The following is a 3608-nucleotide window of genomic DNA, read 5'->3' as shown; positions in this document are numbered from 1 at the left end:
GCGAGTGCAAAATAAAAGGAAGTAACAAAAACAAGTGGGAAAGGCCAATAGTGATTAAAGAGGGGAAAAAATAGAAAGCACAGAATGAGAAGAGTTATTTAAAGGTCGAGATGAAGCATGCAGCTGTTCAAATATATTGTAGAAGCTTTAACTGTTTAGGTTCATTGCATCACAAATGTGCGGTTGCCTATATGTTAAATCTTAAACACTAACAAGTTCGTTGTTGTCATTGAGAACAGGAAGGTGATTAGTTTGTTTGGCATTCTGGCAACCCACCGTACAATACCAGGTCTAAAAACAAGTTGATCATGGCTGGTCAAGAACTAGACGCAAGTGTTATTGATCCACCGAGAGAGGTGGAGGAGTCTGAGGTTGGTCTGAAGGAGGAGTTACATAAGTAGAAACACCAGATGGCCAAAATGTACCAGGCATGGATGAAAGGGCATCCCCCACCATCATACCCCGCCAACCCTACTTTCATCCTGCCACTAGCTCAATCCCAAGAACCTCCAACTGTTGACTCATCTCCGCAATATGCACCAAGCTTCACCCCTTACCACCATTATCATGGCACCACTTCCCAAACCATACAATCTCCACTAGCCAAAACAACCCCATACCCCACTCCACTAGCTACCCTTGTTTTCGTAGCACCTCCACTAGCTACACTCTATCGATCTTCCAGTGAACCATTATTCCAGACCCAAGATAATCAGTACTATCCCCCAGAGCCTACTTTCAAGGCCCCAGATCATTACTCTTACACTCCTAGTTTCGACCTCCCTGTTGAGACTGAGAAACCACCTAAAAACCTGGAACAGGAGGAGATGTTTAGGAAGGTAAGAAGCCTGGAACAATCTCTCAGAAACATGCAAGGGTTGGGAGGTCAAGTAAGTGTAGCCTACAAAGATCTGTGTTTGTTCCCTGACGTACAACTACCTGTTGGGTTGAAAATTCCGAAATTTGACTTGTATGACGGGCACGGAGATCCCGTGGCCCACTTAAGGGGATTCTACAGTAAAATGAGAGGAGCCGGTGGGAAAGATGAGCTGTTAATGGCATACTTTAGCCATAGTTTAAGTGGCGCGGCATTGGAGTGGTACACTCGTCAGGATCACAACAGATGGTATACCTGGGATGATTTGGTCCAAGCATTCGCTCGTCATTTTCAATACAACATCGAGATTGTTCCAGATCATTTGTATTTGAATAAGATTGAGAAGAAGCCTAGTAAAAGTTTCAGGGAATATGATTTCCGCTGGAGAGAACAGGCAGCAAGGGTTAACCCTCCAATGGAGGAGAACAAAATAGTGGAATACTTTCTTCAGGCCTTGGAGCCTACTTACTTTGGTCATCTAATCTCGGCCATAGGTAAGTCTTTCAATGAAGTAGTAAAAATGGGAGGAATGGTAGAGGAAGGGCTCAAATCAAGCAAGATCATGAGCTACTCTGCCATCAAAGCAACTATGCAGGCAATCCAGAATGGCACCGGAGGCGTGCTTGGGAAAAAGAAGAAAGAGGATATCGCTATGGTCATTTTAGGATCGTGGCACGGCCCAGTGGATTCTCCTAACCACTACACCCAACCTCGACCCCAGCTTCAAACCTATACCCCAACTCCATATAATCCATCCCAATACTACTTCCCTCCACTAGAGCCTCAGTACTAAGTCATGCCACCCCAATATCATGTCCATCATGCACAGTCATATGCTCAACCCCCTCCTCACCCGCAATGGTGTGACCCAGCACCACGAAACCCTTACCCACCTCTAGAAACATACTGAAACCCTACTGGTCCAAATTTTTAGGCCAATCCGAAATTCAGGAATGAAAGGTTACAGCGGAGGAAAACATTCACCCTGCTTAGGGAATCCTATACCAGTCTATTTCAAAGGTTAAGGCAGTTGGATGTTCCGAGGCCAATTGAGTCAAAACTACCAAACCCCCCTCCGAAGAACCTGGATTATTCTCTAAGATGTGCATACTGTTCTGATACTTCAGGGCACGACACAGAAAAGTGGTGACATTTGAAGAACGCCATCCAAGAGCTCATTGATACGAACCTGATTGTGGTCTAGAGCCCAGAAGCACCCAATATCAATCAGAACCCATTACCAGCCCATGTTGAAACACACATGATTGAGATAGTGCACAAAAATGGGAAGCCCAAGAAGCCTTCACAATCTGTCATGATGATCGGGTCTAGTGAAAGTAAGTCAGTCAAGGACCCGATTGTCACAAAAGCAACCTCTTCAATAGCTGAAGGATCGGCAGACAAGTTGAGCATGCCAAATGATAAGCCAGCTATGGTAGTTGAAAAGAGGTCCCCAATTGATGTTATAGCAAAGCAAGAAAAGCCAAAGGTGATCGTGTCGGGGGTAGTAAGTAAGTCGGTCATAATTGTGGAGGGTGCTCGCACGAACCCTATCATTATCAAACCTGTGACCCAGCTGCCGGTAGCTAACACCAAGACTGTCCCATGGAACTATGAGCAAGTGACAGTGACCTATAAGGGGAAGGAAGTGAAAGAGGAAGTTAACGAGGCCTAGGGATTAACTCGTTCGGGGAGATGCTTTTGCCCTAGAAGAGTTAAGGAAAGCTAAAACACTCGGAGACAATCCAATTCTAGTGAAGAAATCGATCACTGAAGAAGAAACGGAGGAGTTTTTGAGAAAAATGAAGGTACATTATTACTCCATCGTGGAACAGTTGAGAAAAACTCATGCTCAGATTTCCCTGCTATCATTGCTGATCCATTCAGATGAGCACCGCCGGGCTTTGATGAAGATTATGAATGAAGCCCATGTCCCCGACAAAATCACAGTGAACCATTTGGAGAAGATTGACAATAAAATATTTGAGTCTAACAGGATCACATTCTCGGATGATGATTTGCCTCTAGAGGGTACGGAACACAATCGAGCCCTCTATCTCATAGTGAAATGCAAAGATTCTATGGTCGCAAGGGAGTTAGTTGACAATGGTTCTAGTGCAAACATCTGCCCTCTCTCTATTTTGAACAAGTTAAAAGTCGATGATGAGAGGATTCACAAGAATAGTATATATGTACGGGGTTTTGACGGAGGGGGAAAAGACTCCATTGGTGACATCATGCACGAGTTGACAATAGGACCAGTTGAATTTAACATGGAGTTCCAGGTACTGGATGTGGCCGTTTTTTACAATTTGCTGTTGGGAAGGCCTTGGATACATGTTGCCAAGGCAGTTCCATCTTCGCTACACGAGATGGTGAAGTTTGAATGGGATAGACAGGAAATCGTCGTGCATGGCGATGAGAAGTTATGTGCTTTCAATGATACATCTGTCCCATTTATTGAAACTGAAGAAGATAAGGGGTCGTAGGTCTATCAAGTTTCTGAAACGGTATCGGTTGAAAAGATTCCGGAAGGGGAATACATTCCAAGTCCAAATCTAGCTTTTGCAATCATTATGGCAGCAACTGAAATGTTGAAAAATGGTTTTGTGTCGGGCAAGGGTCTGGGTGCATCTCTGCAAGGTATCGTACAACTAGTGTCTTTGCGTGAAAATCTGGGCACATTTTGACTAGGGTTCAAACCTACAGAGGATGATGTGAAGAAGGCTAG

At 44.5% G+C, this 3608-nt stretch overlaps 1 protein-coding gene across 1 annotated transcript; it reads left to right on the top strand.

Moving 5' to 3' along the window:
* Positions 1-2958: 2958 nt before the first annotated feature.
* Positions 2959-3366, top strand: LOC142181880 (uncharacterized). The gene has a single exon (XM_075255520.1). The coding sequence runs from the start codon at positions 2959-2961 to the stop codon at positions 3364-3366; it is 408 nt and encodes a 135-aa protein (XP_075111621.1).
* Positions 3367-3608: the final 242 nt, after the last annotated feature.

This window comes from Nicotiana tabacum, chromosome 6, assembly GCF_000715075.1.
Source record: "Nicotiana tabacum cultivar K326 chromosome 6, ASM71507v2, whole genome shotgun sequence".
In the NCBI taxonomy this organism is placed as follows: Eukaryota; Viridiplantae; Streptophyta; class Magnoliopsida; order Solanales; family Solanaceae; genus Nicotiana; species Nicotiana tabacum.
The sequence above is the reverse complement of the archived record's forward strand: the minus strand, read 5'-3'. Positions and strand labels throughout refer to the sequence as shown.